We start from the raw sequence: 13342 nt of genomic DNA, 5'->3' as shown, positions 1-13342 counted from the left end.
ACTCGAGAGTTCTCGGAATTGGCCTCGGAAAGCTCCCAGCAGCTCTCGGGGCCAGGGCCAAGGCCGGGTAGCTGAGGGTCATCCTTTACCCTGCCATCCCCAATGCCGAGCAGTCTTTCCGGGTCCCCATTCCAAGCGGATAGCTTCGCGTTGATGTTCCCGAACGCGGAGTGCAGCATACTTGCAGGGCTCAATATTTACACGCTGCTGGCTCGGCGTTGCCATCCAACGTTTCGGTCGCAGCTTTTCCCCCCGGGAATCTCTTCCCTCTCTTACTGCTCCAATCGTGATCGAGTCAGAAATTTGGCTAATATCTTCTCATTTTGTTGTATCATTGCTCCAATTACTGTTCCAAACTGTCGATATATGATATACCAACAGTAGCGCGACGTCACTCGCCTTGCCTGCCAATTCCCCGACGCCCAACTATCCCGCCGCACGTAGCCGTAGTGAGCCGCCAGAATGCTCTCAGCAGCGCTGTGTATGAGGACGCTGCGAGCGTACTCCAAGTACGGCTCTAACGTATGTAACTTCATGGTCATCTTGGAAATAGAACAACGAGGAGTATGTAACCTACCGAATGAGCATCAATTGACATCCCAATTCTGTCGCAGCATGCTCTCGTCCTCGCCAAGGCCTTCTCGGCCTCCGCCCGCCGCGCCGAGATCAACAAGGTCTACCCGTCCGCCACCGAGGCCCTGAAGGACATGAAGCCCAACACGACGCTGCTGTGCGGCGGCTTCGGCCTGTGCGGCGTGCCCGACACGCTGATCAACGAGGTGCTCGCGAAGCCCGAGATCACCGGGCCTGACGGCCGTCTCCAACAACGCCGGCACCGACACCTCGGGCCTCGGCCAGCTGCTCAAGTCGAAGCAGATCAAGAAGATGGTCGCCAGCTACATCGGCGAGAACAAGACCTTCGAGTCCATGTACCTGACCGGCCAGGTCGAGCTCGAGCTCACGCCCCAGGGCACGCTGGCCGAGCGCTGCGCCGCCGGCGGCAAGGGCATCCCGGCCTTCTACACGCCCGCCGCCTTCGGCACCGTCGTGCAGACGGGCGACCTGCCCCTCAAGAACAAGGCCGACGGCACGCCCGACCAGTACTCGTACCCCAAGGACGTCAAGGTTTTCAACGGCAAGTCGTACCTGCTCGAGGAGAGCATCGCCGGCGACTACGCCTTCGTCAAGGCCTACAAGGCCGACAAGCTCGGCAACGTCCAGTTCCGCCTCGCCGCCAACAACTTCAACGGCGCCATGGGCCGCAACGCTAAGATGACCATCGTCGAGGCCGAGCACATCGTCGAGCCCGGCGAGATCCCGCCCGAGGCCGTCCACCTGCCCGGCATCTACGTCAAGCGCGTCATCCAGAGCACCACCGACAAGAACATTGAGAAGTATACCTGGGCCAAGGACGAGAACGATCCGGACGCCAAGAAGGCGCTCGGGTCCGGGGACACGGCAGCCAAGCGCGAGCGCATCGTGCGCCGCGCCGCCAAGGAGTTCAAGAACGGCATGTACGCCAACCTGGGCATCGGTATGCCCATGCTGGCGCCCAGCTTCGTCGGCCCCGAGGTCGAGGTCCAATTGCAGTCCGAGAACGGCATTCTGGGCCTGGGCCCCTACCCACAGAAGGGCAAGGAGGACGCCGACCTCATCAACGCCGGCAAGGAGACGGTGACACTGAAGCCCGGCGCCGCCGTCTTCGGTTCCGAGGAGAGCTTCGGCATGATCCGCAGCGGTCGCATCAACCTCACCATCCTCGGCGCCATGCAGGTCAGCGGCACCGGCGACCTCGCCAACTGGATGCTGCCCGGCAAGGTCAAGGGTTTCGGCGGCGCCATGGACCTCGTCTCCAACCCCAGCGCCACCAAGGTCGTTGTCACCATGGAGCACACAGACAAGAAGGGCACGCCCAAGATCGTCAAGCAGTGTGCCTTCCCTCTGACTGGTCGTGCTTGCGTATCACGCATCATCACTGAACTTGTAAGTCCACCGCGAATGATGACCGGCCACTACGCCCCCTATGTGCGGTGGCATACGTAGTTTTTCTGGTAAAAACTGATTAACATCTCAATAACAGGGTGTCTTCGACGTCGACTTCGCTCACGGCCTGACTCTAATCGAAATTGCAGACGGCGTGACGGTGGAAGAGATCAAGGCCAAGACGGAAGCACCCTTCACCGTTGCCGACGACCTGAAGCCTATGTTGTAAAAAGTAAAGGAGGACAGACGGTTATCTGATGTGTCGAATATCTGGTTATATATAGTGGGATCCCCAAGTGAAGAGGACAAGGGTACGGGTCTGACGAGGTAAGATGAGCAATGCCGAGATGTACATACTGTAGCGTGATGTGGGAGCGAGAGAGAGAGGGTTGATTACCAATGTAGCGTTTGATGTTTACACGGAGATATCAAGATCGTTCATGCCACTTGCTGTGACCAAAGGCTGACCATGGAGTTTGTGCCACGAGACCTGATGCTGCAGGGAGCTCACTTAAAATTCTAGTATACGGCACACAGCTCCCTCGTTCTCTGCCACCAAGCCAACAATCGAGTCACTGCAATTATTGGTATTCCAACGCATTTCGGACGTCTTATTTCCCTAAATGGTGCTACATTAGGCAGCCTTTGCAATAATTCAAGAATCTCAAGTATCTAGCAGAGGCGACCTAGGTCTTTGTCGTTCTGTTCATTGCTCGCTATCAAGCCTTGTGGTATCATATCGTTACTCATTATAAAATGCTTTGATCTCGGCCTCCCAAATAAATGCGGCTCTAGGCCAGTCTCTTGCCTCTCCATTTGCTCTTAGATCCCGCCCTTTCTCGTCGAGAACGGGCATTTTGGCCATCAGTGCTTTCCTAGTCTTATGCGGGCACAGAGACAGGTACCATCTATCGGCGCCCAACTCTTTTCTTCTTTGGTATCCCAGACCAATTTACTTTCACTTACCTTCCGCTGCTTCTCCCTCCTCCTGGTTTCGGTATAATATTTCTCCCCCTTTCCCCTTCGGATTTCAAAGGAGAGAGTAATGGCTTGCCGCGCTGACCGAGAACGGACAAAACTCAGCCAGCTCCCACAACCCAGAGCTCGACACCCAAAATGTCGAACTTTATGCCCTCGTCACTTAGCGGGGTGTTGCCAAAGGTATCGCAGGGCCCGCTGTGGCCGCGGCTGAAGCCATCGTCGAGCCAGAGCCCGAAGTTGGCGCCCTGCCCGCCACCGACCGACAGGAACTTGGTCTCGCAGAACATGCAGTAGTCGTTAGCGCCTGTGTAGGCGAAGTTCTGGAACCGGATCGAGTGCTGCTGCTGGGCCGCCGCCGCCACCGTGGGCGAGGGTAACCTGTTGGTGCTGGGATCGGTGGCGCTGGGCGCGAGGTGGTGCCCGTTCTCGATTTCTTCTATGGACGCATCGGCGATGGTCGTGGAGCGCGTGCCGAGGAGGTCGGTGGTATCGGCGGAGGGGGGAGGCGGGAGCGGGACGTGGACCGAGGCTCGCCAGAGGAAGCACTCGCCGGTGCCGAAGTAGGAGGATGCGGGATGGGGTGCTTCGGTGAGGTATGCACCGAAAGTCTGTCGCAGTCATCAATGTTAGCTACCGATCGTTGTCCACTTCCTTTCCAAGAGTGCTGCCGCTGCTGCTTGTCGTGATGCCCCGTGGGTGTGGGTTGGGACTTACTCCTTCACTCCCGTCGCGAACCACCAGCACGAAGCCTACCCTCCTCCCGCGATAGTCGTCGCACAGCTTATATAACGTCGACAAAGAACTCCCGTGCTGGTACAGACTATAGACGAGGTTCCAGTCCTCGCCAATCTTGAGGCGCTCCGGCAGGAAGGTGCGGATCTCCTCGGCGATGCCCCGGCTCAGCAGTCGCTCATCCTGGGGAGTGTCGTCGGCATAGCCCGTCAGGTTCAGGGGCTCGAGGCTCGGCAGCCCTCTAGGCGATGGCTGGCGCCGCGGTGATCGCATCGGGGTGAAGGGGTCGTGGATGCCGTCGCCACCGCCATGTTGTGTTGTTTGCGGGAACGTGTTCGCGTGGTGCGGATGCTGGAAGGCGTTCGGGTCGGCCGAGGAGATGCGGCGCCACAGACCCGATATGGCGGAACTGAGGCCGTAGGCGCTGGAGGAGGACGGGGAGATGGGCGTGGTGATGCCGGAGGATGGTGGCGAAAGGTCGATCAGGCTTTCTTCGGAGAGCGGGGCCGGTCTTGCTTGGGGACGGCTCATGGTCGCGTGTGTGCAAAAATAGCGGTCGACAATGATAGCGAGAAGTTAATGTTTTGCGTCCTGGCCCTCAACTGTCGCAAGGATGGACCTCGATGTAGGACAGGGCAGGACGGTGGGGGGGTGTTGTTCTCGAGTGCTTAAGGGATAATCCTTTATTTACATGTGCTGTACGCAGCGTACTGTAGGTAGGTACGTAGGTTGGCCAAGTTGGAGATGATAGTCTGTGTGCTGCGGTCGCTACCTAGCTCTAGGCGGCTGCGGCGATGCAGGTACAGCGGAGCTTCTCTGAACGTTGTTGAGCCAGCTGAAGGTGGGGCGGGGCGACGACGACCTGACGAGGTTATATCAATGCCATGCAAGGAATGTGGTACTAGTCAACACTGGATCGGGCGGTGGGCTTCATTGATGGCCAGCTTGCCAGGCAACAAGATTGATTCCAGACAGGCAGGTTAGCGAACGTGTCGCAAATGGCAGGCAACCCCCAAGCTGAGTAACAAAGCAACTGCAGTGGATGTCTGTATCAATGCGCCCTTGTCCTTTGAGGGGCAAACTGCTGAAGTTGGCAATCGGAAGGGATTGGAAGTTGTACAGAGGGAACTGGGCGTAAATTGAGCCTGTTCCGTTCGCATGGGTCTTCAAGGGCTACGTAATCGCCTATGAGTGGGTGCGATCATAGCTAGATCATACATAAACAATGCTGGATCTGGTGGTCGACGGGATCAAGTCTCGGTAACGATGACTATCTTTTTAGTCAGTGCATGCTCCTTGCCGCCTTGTCTCCGAAGGCAACATGGCATGTTGGGATTTCCATTACAATCATAGCCATGGAATGAATAGATGACTTGGTTTTCTGCGTTGTGATCCTGGACACAGTCTCTATACACACTGCCTTCTGGAAGTACTTGTGGCGTTTTAGATCTTGCTCGAAATCGCAGTATACTTCCAGGCCAGCCAAAACTCTCTTCGTTCCTCGGTAAACACTAACAAAAGCAACTCAAAACATTGGTCGGAAAACCACAGCATCGATATAGCCCACCCATATGGCTGAACCAGGGGTACTGACAGACCTGGCGGGACTACAGGCAAGTGTTGAGCGCGGGCTCCAGTTATTCTACGAGAATGCCGAGGTCCTGAACAGGACTCTCTCTGCACTACTCGGCACGTAAGGGGATGTATACATAGGAACCATCATGGACGCGGTGCTCAGAGCCTTCAACTCGATTGCGCATTGAATTTGGTAATTCCCTCCCAAATGCCTTCGGGACTTGGCTTCTCCGCACAAACATCTGGCTCGTACCCAAACGTCCGCTTTAGATAGTCCCTCGTCGTAGGACCAATTGTAGCGATAAACGTAGACCTCTGCCGGGGCAGGCTACCTACCTGGCCTCCTTCGCCGAGCATATCCAGCCCTCTGAGCATGCTATCGCACCCCGTCGGTGAGAAGACAACAACCCAACGTCTGGTGCGATCCGACGTCTGCCGCAGTACCTCTTGGAAGTCCTTGGGGAAGGACTCCATGACCCCCGTACCGTAGACCACGGCCTCGGTGACGTCTATGCGCTTGTCGGCAGCCAAAGCCGGGTCCATCAACGTCTTGGGGATGATGTCTCGCCGCTGCTCGCCAACGAGAAACAGCAAAGGCGGTTTCGTGGGCCGGTCCGAGTACCACTCGCCGTAATGCTCCAAGATGAAGTGGGCGAGGGCATCACCGTTCCCGGTGTGCTCGCCAAAGATCTGCAAGGGAGGCGATTGGTGGATAGCCTTCAACGCCCGGGTCGTCGCAGGCCCAACGCTATAGAACGGCACATCTTGTAAGTGAGGCCAGGACTCATCCCCTAAAGCTCAAGTAAGCTACAGGTTGCTTGGGCTTGCAGGCCTTCACGCGGAAATCAACATACCTTGCCCCTCTTCCACAAGCTTGCCAAAAGCCTCGACTGCTCTTTGAGAGGTGAAGATCAGGCCACCGAAAGAGGCAGCGTGGCTGCTGTTGATTTTCCCGTTCTGCAGAAGCTCCCGGACAACCTTCAAGCCATCCTCCTCGAATTGGTGCTGCAGCACGGGAACAAAGGTGGGTTTGAAATCGAAGCCGTCCCGCGGGGTAGAGAAGAGCTCCTGGTATGCATCGGTGGGGCCTGACTTGGTCTTGAGCAACAAGACGGGCGTCCGCTGTTCGGTTCCGGCCATGATGGTACAGTAGGCCAGTACACCTACACGCAGGTTAGGTAGCTTAAGATCTATGGGAGAGTCGTGCAACAAGTGCAAATGGCGGCTCTCTATCCCGGCCCTTGGGACTGTACAGGATGGAGGGGGCCGAGGGGCAGCACCCAACATGAAGAGCTTTATCGATAACGAACTTGGCAGGGGACAGGGGTCCTTTGCTAGGAACGGACGGGAATCGTTCTAGAAGGAAGCAGGCGCAAAAGCCGATGACAAATTCGCATTAGCGACAGTCGCGACCTGTACGTACGGTATTCTTTCTTGATGCCGACTGTCACGACCTTGTATTTCGCGTAACGCATTCGATTCTCTTCCTGATTTAGCGCCCTAGACTACCTGAAAATGGCGGTAGACGGCAAGGACGGCTCCGGCGCAAACTCGTCCGCAGCTGGAAGCATTGATCCCAAAAAGTTGCCTCCGGGTGTCGTCCTCGGCAAGGATGGTAAACCGTGAGCCGGCCCCCGCTCCCCTGCTTCACTCGCATTGGGCCTTCTTTCGCTGACTACTGCACAGCTGCCGCGCCTGTTCGTCCAAGATGGCCTTCTCCGCCTTCGTCTCGCAGCAAACGAAACCGAATCAGAAAGCGAGCAGCGGCGCGATACCGGGCATGATGGCCGGCATGATGGCCGGTGGTGGAGCTGGCGCCGCCTCCGCGAAGACCAACACCAACACTTCCTCCTCTCCGTTCGCCCCCACGGAGATACCGAGCCGGAGCGACTGCCCGCCCGACGTCGAGGAGCTGGGGAGGTCGACTTGGACGCTGCTGCACTCGATCGCGGCGACGTACCCGTCCGCCCCCTCGCCGACGGAGCAGACGGACCTGCGCAGCTTCATGGGTGCCTTCTCGCGCCTGTACCCGTGCTGGTCGTGCGCCGAGGACTTCCAGAAGTACATGGCCAAGCAGCAGATGCCCGTCGGCAGCCGCGACGAGTTCGGCAAGTGGCTGTGCGAGGCCCACAACGCCGTCAACCGCAAGCTCGGCAAGCAGGCCTTCGACTGCGCGCGCTGGGAGGAGAGGTGGCGCGACGGCTGGAAGGACGGGCGTTGCGACTGAATATGAGGCTTTCTGGGTAGGCTGGAGGCCGGCATCATGTATGATGTTGTTATATGTATTAGAGTTGGGACTCGCGAGAAAGCGAATGCATCAGATTGGCGTTTGGTATAAGGGTTGGGAAATTTCGCCCCTCATAGCATGTACATTTGATGATCCCCATTACTGACGTTTATAGAAGCGCATATGTCAACACAAGGACAAATACCATCTACGCCTGAGAAGAACCGTGGTGTGCTAACGAACAATTCTTCACCCTGGCTTTTAGGCGGGACACTACTGAAATTGCAGTAGCGATCTATCAAGGCAAATTCCAGGGTCAACCAGCGTATCATTCGAGGCCATATACGATGCCGGGAGCTTCAATAAACGGACAGCCTTAGTAGACAATTCACAGCTCATCGATCGCATTTGTAGTGATGGCTTTGAAACGGGGTAAAAGCTACCGCAAGAGCCGAATACGGCATCGATGAAAGTCTATTGCATCTGATATCAGACCACCGAACACCCCACCAAGTCTCTTCTTCTTTGAACAGATCATTCAGGACAGCCTCTCTGCCATCCTTTTCTTTTCTTCACGTTCTTTTCATGGTGTTAATGTAACAAATTGGAGAAAAACACAAGGATACACACCTGCTAATATGACGGAAGGACAATCTACCCCTGATATGGCACTACCAGACAAGGTTCCGGTAACGCACTACCCCCCTAGCACCTTGAAGCAATTCCGGCGTATGCGGGATCAAGTGTCGCGGAAGGAGTACGCCAAGTACTTCCACGAAGATCTGTACATGTACTCGGATATCATCCCCGCCATCAGAGAGCCTCTCGCCCCTGAGCAGGTTCTACCCCTGAAGGATATCTCCCGGCTTTTGGAACCTGGATATCCCAAAGAAGGGGGCGAGAACGGCCGGTGTGCCCTGAGCGACGGAACCGCCTACGTCGCCTCCAACACCCGCTTCCCGGGTGTTACGGGCGAGATGATCGACTGGTGGTTCTGGTGGCACTCGGTCGAGCCCGAGCGCTACGCGCTGTGGTATCCTTACAACCACGTCGAGGCCCGGTCCAGCTTCGCCGCCAGCGGCCGGCTTCACAGGGACGACCTCGGCCATCGCGAGAAGTGGCTCGGCTCGACGCACCGCGTCACTGAGTTCATCGGCCCGTACCACAAGCGGATCCGGATCCAGTTCGTCGAGCCGCATGATCAGCCCTGCTTTGGCGGCGGCCTGACACCGGAAGGGCTGCAGGATGCGGGATACAAGGCCGCGGTCTGCGCCGTGCTTTGGGACGCGTATCTTCCTCTCAAGCTCGGGGAGTTCGTGCATCTCTGGCGTGAGGTGGAAGGCGGGCTGGAGCTGCGCAGCCGGTATTGGCTGGGGCATCAGGTATACTTGAAGCTGCCAGGGGTAAAGCTCCCGCTCGACTACCTCGGGGGGTTGTTGGGAATCAAGCGAATGTTGGCAGGGGAGGAAATTGCGTACGAGCAGTTCCTGCATGACCAAATCGAGTTCACGAATCTGGCAAGGATATTGCCGGGCCTATATGCCGAGTTTGGGGCCGGCTGCGTAAATCGGAAATGATTGTCTACTAGCTAGCACATCGACTCTGCACGACCTAAGTACTTGTACGCATAATATACAGAGGAGTCAGGCCGTGGCGTGTCAAAATTCCTTTCTAGCATGCCGGTTTCTGCTTTCTTCCTAGCGCATGCTACTGTATGTCTTTTCTCCCAACTTGTTGTTTCACTGCACTTGACCCTGAACCAAACTTGAACATACGGCAGAGTTCATGGCTGACCCATTGCCCGCGCTTGCAGAATCTCGTGGATATATCCAGTGACGTCAAGGCTCGTTTGAAATCATGCCACGACAAGGCGACCAAGCTACAGGGTCTCATCAGCGAACTGGCCACACCCGCTACACCAAGTCTAGAAGTAGCATGAGGACTGCTATCATACCCCCAGCAGCCTGAAAGAGACAGGAGACGACTTGGACTTGTGGCTGGAGCCCGACTCACCCAAGTTATTCGCTTTAGTGGCCACGGAATACTGCTTCTACAATAATCGAACCCGACGAATGCAACGGCTGAGGCTGAGGCTGAGGCTGAGGCGGTGGGGGGCCGGTATCCCTCTCCGAGACGATTAATCAGACCGAACGGCACATGCCACCTTGTCCCCTTTCATCGTCCACCGTGGCAAGCAGAAACTCTAGAGCTTACGGCTTCTCGGACAGGTGTCTTCCCGGCCTTATTAACAAAGCGTCATTCTCTTGGGGAACTGGGGCCGACGGGCTGAGTATCGCACCCGCTCTCTCAGCGTACTTCGGTCTACCACGAACTACATCATCCAGGCGATGCTGAACTGTTCTTCCAGGAAGGCCTTTCGAGACTCGGACGGCTATAAGGATGCAGGGCTTCCGCCTCTGATGACGAAGAGCAGCCTATCTTATACGAGGTGGCTTGGATATTATGGTAGTACTCGTATTAATGATATCAAGGTTGACTGGCTGCTGACTCGTGAAAGGCCGTGCGACCCACCACAGACTGCAGCAGGTACCACGGGTCACGACGAAAAGAAAAAGAAAAAAACAGTCCGAAAAAGTAATCGTCACATCACATATTCGGTCAAAAGCAGCAAGAAGATCCAATGTTTGAACGCAGAAAAATCCGTAATCTCATAAAAACCCATAGGAAAGCGTCTACCGAACGCCATCCTCTCTATCCAAGATGCCGTTTTCTATATATATATATAAACCGATGTCTTTTTTTTTGGTGTGAAGGAAGAAATTGACCCGATATCATGTGGCAACACCCCCTTTTTCCGTTATCCCATTTCTGGCATCCATCCTCTCAAATAATCGCTTATTTGGAGGCGTTGCGGGCGGCGGCGGCGTTGGCCGTGCTGATCAGACTCCTGGGAGCATCGTCGCGGGGCATGTAGAGCTCGACAAAGCGCAGGCCCTTGCGGTTGTTGAAGTCCTCGTCCTTCATCAGGGTCGACAGCTCGTTCTTGGTCTTGACAACGTACTTCTTGACGTTGGGGTTGTTGGCGCCACCGAAGACGTCGACGGTGGCCTTGTAGTCCCAAGTGACAATGTCGTTGTACTCGGCCTCCATGCCGTGGATGAAACGCTCAATCGTGTATCCGTCGTTGCAGATGACGAACCTGGAGAGGGGTTATGTTAGCAAGGGAACGGACTGTGAGTCGGAAAGGGGGAGACAAGATAAAACGTACAGGATGATGTCCAGGTTGTGGCGGATCATGGTGGTGACCTCCTGGGCGGTGAGCTGGAAGGAACCGTCACCCTCGAAGAGGATGGTACGGCGGTTCATGTCGCCATCCTTGTTGGCGAGGGCAGCACCCTGGCAGGCACCGACGGCCCAACCGATGGACCCCCAAAGGGTCTGGTTCAGACCGCTAACACCCTGGGGGAACTTGGTGTCCCAGATACCGAAGTTGGCGGTGCCGGTCTCGGTAACGACGATATCGTTGCGCTTGAGGAAGGTGGAGACACGGGGCCACAGCCACTCCTGGGTGATGACACCGTCGTCGGCGCCGTTGGTGTTGGGCTCGATGCCCTTGAGGTACGCCGAGGGGGTGACCTTCTGGACGCTGAGGTTGGTGAGGTCGATGCGCTCGGTGAGCTTCTTGAGGACACCTCGCATCTTGACGCCGGGGTACTCGGAGTATCGGACGCCGCAAGAGTAGGAGTGCAGGTCGATGGTATTGAGCTGGCTCATGCGGTAGCTGAAACCGGCAGTGTTGAAGTCGGACTTGAGGCCACCGACGGTGATGACGAGATCGGAGCTCTCGACCATCTCCTGGACCTCGGGGTGCGAGGCGTTACCGACGTAGACACCACCGAAGATGTCAAGCTCCTCGTTGACGGCACCCTTGCCCATTGGTGTTACGAAAGTGGGCAGGCGGGTCTTCTCGATGAAGGCGTGCAGCTCAGGCACGACGCGGTGGCGGATGGCGCAGGCGTCAGCCAGGACGACGGGCTTCTTGGCGGCCTGGATGTAGCGAAGCATGACTTCGACGACGTAGTCCTCTTTCTCGACATCGTTCTCGGGCTCGCGGAGGTCGATCTCCTGAGTCAGGCGGTCACCCTCAACCTTGGCCTCGATCATGTCGGTGGGCAGCATCAGGTAGACGGGGCGGGAGCGCAGGAAACACTCGCGCAGGGTGTGGTCGATCTGGGTGGCGATCTCGGCCGGGTCGTTGAGCTTGGCGACGGCGCAAGAGACGAGGGCGCTCATGTCGGCGAAGACGTTGAAGTCGCCGTTGCCGAGGGTGTGGTGCAGCATGAGGCCGTTCTTCTGCGAGGCGGTGTTGGGGCAGCCAACAATGTGGACAACGGGGACCATCTCGGAGTAGGCACCGGCAATACCGTTGATGGCGGAAAGCTCACCAACACCGAAGGTGGTGATCAGGGCGGAGATGCCCTTGACACGGGCGTAGCCATCGGCGGCATAGGCTATATCCAAGTGTATTAGTCACTGTGTTGGTCTGACGGACGGGGATGAAGGAGATGCTTACAGGCGTTGAGCTCGTTGACGCTGCCAACCCACTTGAGGTTGCAGGAGGGGAGGTAGTCGAGGGCGACCAAGTTGTAATCACCGGGGAGACCGTGGACGGAGCGGACGCCCATCTGGTGAAGACGGTTGAAGAGGTACTCAGCCACAGTGATGGGCTTCTTGAGGTTTTGGGTACGAATATCTAATGTCGACGCCATGATGAACCCTTTTCTTCTGCTTCTGGTGCTGAAAGAGGGAAAGGGAAAGCGGGTTTGCTGCTAGTGTTGAGGTTGTTTGGATTGGGTTGATGGCCTTCTGAACTCCTATGACGGCCGGCGAGGGGCAGTTTATTTAAACAGGTTGACCACCACTTGTTCGTCCCACTTGTCTGGGCCGGGAAGCAGGGACCAGAATAGAGTCCCGGAATGTCACGAACAAAACAGCAGACAAACACGTCGGACAGGGACGGGCGATCGAATGACCTTTGCCGAATTTGATGAATAATGATACTATTTTCTTGTTTCAGCAGCTAGAAAGGCCGAATCTAGAAAACAGATATCGATCTTACGATGCGTTGCTGCTTCTGGGACCGTCTGGGACCCGGTCGCGGCGCTGATTCGCTGGCGCCGCCCAATCAGGGCCTGTGGCGAGCCGGCATTGTCGTCTAGACATGAGGCCATCAGCCCACTTTCTGGTCGAGCCTCTAGCTTTGCTGGTACAGTATGGGTTACAGGGTGGTGATGCAATCCCCACTTGGCCAGTAGGGACTCATAGACTCAGCCGGACTCAGACGGCCTTACCAGAGGCGGCGGGCAGCAACGGGCGTAGCGGGCGGCTGGGCCACGACCTGAAAGAACAGGCCCCGCCTGCCTGCCATCGAAGGAGACGATGGGTGGTAGTGCTGCTGCTGACTACCTACTGAGGGTGAGTGGTGAGGGGGGGACCTAGGAGACTCGGAACAAAGACACGCACACTCGCTGACTGTTCCCCTCATCCCTGCCCACTCAACCAAAGCTTAGCGTGGGCGGCGCAACCCGGCGGATCCACCGCCCCTCCAGCAAAAGGCAAAAGCCCATTGAAAAAAGGCCATTCCAGCGCAGGGCGAGAAGGGCGAGAAGGGCGAGACGGGCGACAAGGGGAGACCGCCGACGATGAGACCGATGCTACTACTGAAAAAAGCCATACCGCCCCGATAGCCCACCAGCCAGAAGGCCCGAAACACTGCCAAAGTCGTGATAAATGCCTCCCGGTCGATCCCGATGGCCCTTCCCATGCGTGTGCACCCGGAACGAGCAAGGCCACTGCGAATGGGAAAAAGCACGCGTTAGGTAG

At 56.8% G+C, this 13342-nt stretch overlaps 6 protein-coding genes across 6 annotated transcripts; 3 read left to right on the top strand and 3 right to left on the bottom strand.

The window, feature by feature from the left end:
• Window positions 1-462: 462 nt before the first annotated feature.
• Window positions 463-2212, top strand: PG986_012396 (uncharacterized protein; the record flags this gene model as incomplete). The annotated part of the gene is made up of 4 exons (XM_066848618.1): window positions 463-522; window positions 615-748; window positions 792-1983; window positions 2081-2212. 4 exons carry the CDS (start codon window positions 463-465, stop codon window positions 2210-2212), a joined length of 1518 nt encoding a protein of 505 aa, XP_066695314.1.
• An 850-nt stretch (window positions 2213-3062) lies between these two features.
• Window positions 3063-4227, bottom strand: PG986_012395 (oxidation resistance 1; the record flags this gene model as incomplete). Its single annotated transcript, XM_066848617.1, has 2 exons — window positions 3063-3572; window positions 3679-4227. 2 exons carry the CDS (start codon window positions 4225-4227, stop codon window positions 3063-3065), a joined length of 1059 nt encoding a protein of 352 aa, XP_066695313.1.
• Window positions 4228-5439: 1212 nt separating this feature from the next.
• On the bottom strand, window positions 5440-6411 carry PG986_012394 (uroporphyrinogen-III synthase; the record flags this gene model as incomplete). Its single annotated transcript, XM_066848616.1, has 2 exons — window positions 5440-6062; window positions 6126-6411. 2 exons carry the CDS (start codon window positions 6409-6411, stop codon window positions 5440-5442), a joined length of 909 nt encoding a protein of 302 aa, XP_066695312.1.
• A 375-nt stretch (window positions 6412-6786) lies between these two features.
• Window positions 6787-7498, top strand: PG986_012393 (FAD-linked sulfhydryl oxidase ALR; the record flags this gene model as incomplete). Its single annotated transcript, XM_066848615.1, has 2 exons — window positions 6787-6893; window positions 6958-7498. The coding sequence occupies 2 exons, from the start codon at window positions 6787-6789 to the stop codon at window positions 7496-7498; spliced, it is 648 nt and encodes a 215-aa protein (XP_066695311.1).
• Window positions 7499-8136: 638 nt separating this feature from the next.
• On the top strand, window positions 8137-9075 carry PG986_012392 (uncharacterized protein; the record flags this gene model as incomplete). Its single annotated transcript, XM_066848614.1, has 1 exon — window positions 8137-9075. One exon carries the CDS (start codon window positions 8137-8139, stop codon window positions 9073-9075), a length of 939 nt encoding a protein of 312 aa, XP_066695310.1.
• Window positions 9076-10354: 1279 nt separating this feature from the next.
• PG986_012391 (Pyruvate decarboxylase) lies at window positions 10355-12228 on the bottom strand (the record flags this gene model as incomplete). The annotated part of the gene is made up of 3 exons (XM_066848613.1): window positions 10355-10658; window positions 10728-11970; window positions 12033-12228. The coding sequence occupies 3 exons, from the start codon at window positions 12226-12228 to the stop codon at window positions 10355-10357; spliced, it is 1743 nt and encodes a 580-aa protein (XP_066695309.1).
• Window positions 12229-13342: the final 1114 nt, after the last annotated feature.

Source organism: Apiospora aurea (assembly GCF_038362705.1).
Source record: "Apiospora aurea strain CBS 24483 chromosome Unknown utg000008l_segment0_segment0, whole genome shotgun sequence".
NCBI classification, from domain to species: Eukaryota; Fungi; Ascomycota; class Sordariomycetes; order Amphisphaeriales; family Apiosporaceae; genus Apiospora; species Apiospora aurea.
The sequence above is the reverse complement of the archived record's forward strand: the minus strand, read 5'-3'. Positions and strand labels throughout refer to the sequence as shown.